The following is a 1753-nucleotide window of genomic DNA, read 5'->3' as shown; positions in this document are numbered from 1 at the left end:
TCTCTTCTGAATGATGATACTTTAAACCAAAAACAAATACCACGAATGTTTCATGTAGCGTTACAATTAATTTCGGTAAAGGAAGAAACTAATTGGGCCCTAAAAACAAGTTGTGAAATGTTGATTTGAAACCACGATTCTAAATCAAACTTAGCATCCGTTTATTCGAACGTGATGCGTCAAAAAACGAATCAACCATTTATCCCATTAGTTAGAAATGAATATTTTATTGGAATAATATGAGGTTACGCTCATAATCGTCATTATTTTGATAAAAACAACAAGAATACAGAGGACACAGATACACAGATATGGGCACTTCAAATGTAAGTTGGCCGCCAGTTCGAGTCGAATCCGCACGCAGTATCGGAATCCGAGTCTCCCATCGATTCACCATCGGGATTCTCGGACAGCGTTCCAACCGGTGCCCGCACCTGGCTCGGTGTTGTCGGAACGCTCTGGCTAAAGTGATCTACATTAGGATCATAGCCGGCGATATCACGCTTCTGACGTCGCTTCTTTGCGGCCCCATACTGCGGAGGAGGCATACTACTCGCATCTTCCTGAAAGTAGCCAAAAAAAGGGACATTGTGAGTTGTGTTTCACCTTCGATCGAGTGCGTCTCTTACCTGAATGTTATCGGCCGAGCCCCAGTTTTTGTGTAGTTTATCGGCAAAGAGCGGTGGAGCGCTGGATCTAATCACAGGCGCCACCACCACCGGTGGCATTCTGGTCTGGTTCGTGCCAACTCCCAAAAAGTTGCTGAAGGCTTCGGTAGTTTTCTTCACTCGTACGTTCAGGGAACCAATCCTCAGGAATCCCGAGTCTTTTTCTGAAAGCATAAACTCCGCATTAATGTTTTATCATTTTAAATGGCGTCCTCTAGCGTTGCCTTACCTGAATGCTTTTTCCTGGCCTTGATTTCTGTGTTGAACAACAAACAATCATTAGAAGAAGGATATTTCATTGCATTTCGTTGCAGCAACATGGCGGACGAGCAAACATGGCAGACAAAAAAACATGCAATCGTAAGGACCACAACCGTACAGCAAGCACAGGAAGGCTACATTTACACAGGCATGCATTAGTATTGATAAGACGAATCTGTGGACAGATTAGCTTAGAAGCGCACTACACACTATACAAGCATGGACAGCCTACTGTTACTTTAGAAAGTAAAATACAACAAACCAGGCTACTACGATCAACTACGATTGGCTGCAGCAGACGGATACGGTACGCAGTTGCACTCAGAACACATTTACCCAAGCCCTACTTATCTGTTTCGCGCTGATGATTAGTGGAGCTTCGATATGGAATCAACGGAATAGGACGAGAAATAAAAAGTAGTAGACAGAGAGAAAGAGCGGGACAGAGAGAGAGAGACTGAAAGGATGAACGAGGGGGAGGTACACCACCAGGTGCGTTCCACCAATGGAAGGTAATAACCCATTTTTCTTCTCATCACGCTAGTCTATTGGTGGCCCCCACCGTTAACCACTCTGGCGAGGTGGAAGTGGGTAAATAAGAAATAAGCCAGCATCGACAGTGAACAAAAAAAAACAATCCAACGGAAACATGACAATGGGCGATGACGAGTGCGTGCGTGGATTAAGATCACCCCACCTCATACCCGCTGCGGCCGGTCGATGGAAGAACCCGCCCTAGTCGAGTGATGGAGCGGGCACGGTTTATCTGAGCATTAATCTACTTATTAATAACTCTCAGCCTCCGCTTAGGTACCCGGACTACT

General features: G+C 45.2%; 1 protein-coding gene across 1 annotated transcript in view; it reads right to left on the bottom strand.

The window, feature by feature from the left end:
* Nucleotides 1-204: 204 nt before the first annotated feature.
* LOC126576608 (uncharacterized) overlaps nt 205-1753 on the bottom strand; it is a 12320-nt gene continuing 10771 nt past the window's right edge. The window contains exons 4-6 of the mRNA XM_050237915.1: nt 898-924; nt 630-832; nt 205-563 (exon numbers count right to left, since the gene is read on the bottom strand). Of these exons, the coding sequence (XP_050093872.1) occupies nt 321-563; nt 630-832; nt 898-924 (473 nt within the window). The 3' untranslated portion in view covers nt 205-320. The remainder of the gene's footprint in view (nt 564-629; nt 833-897; nt 925-1753) is intronic.

The sequence above is a fragment of the Anopheles aquasalis genome, chromosome 3 (assembly GCF_943734665.1).
Source record: "Anopheles aquasalis chromosome 3, idAnoAquaMG_Q_19, whole genome shotgun sequence".
NCBI lineage: Eukaryota > Metazoa > Arthropoda > Insecta > Diptera > Culicidae > Anopheles > Anopheles aquasalis.
The sequence above is the reverse complement of the archived record's forward strand: the minus strand, read 5'-3'. Positions and strand labels throughout refer to the sequence as shown.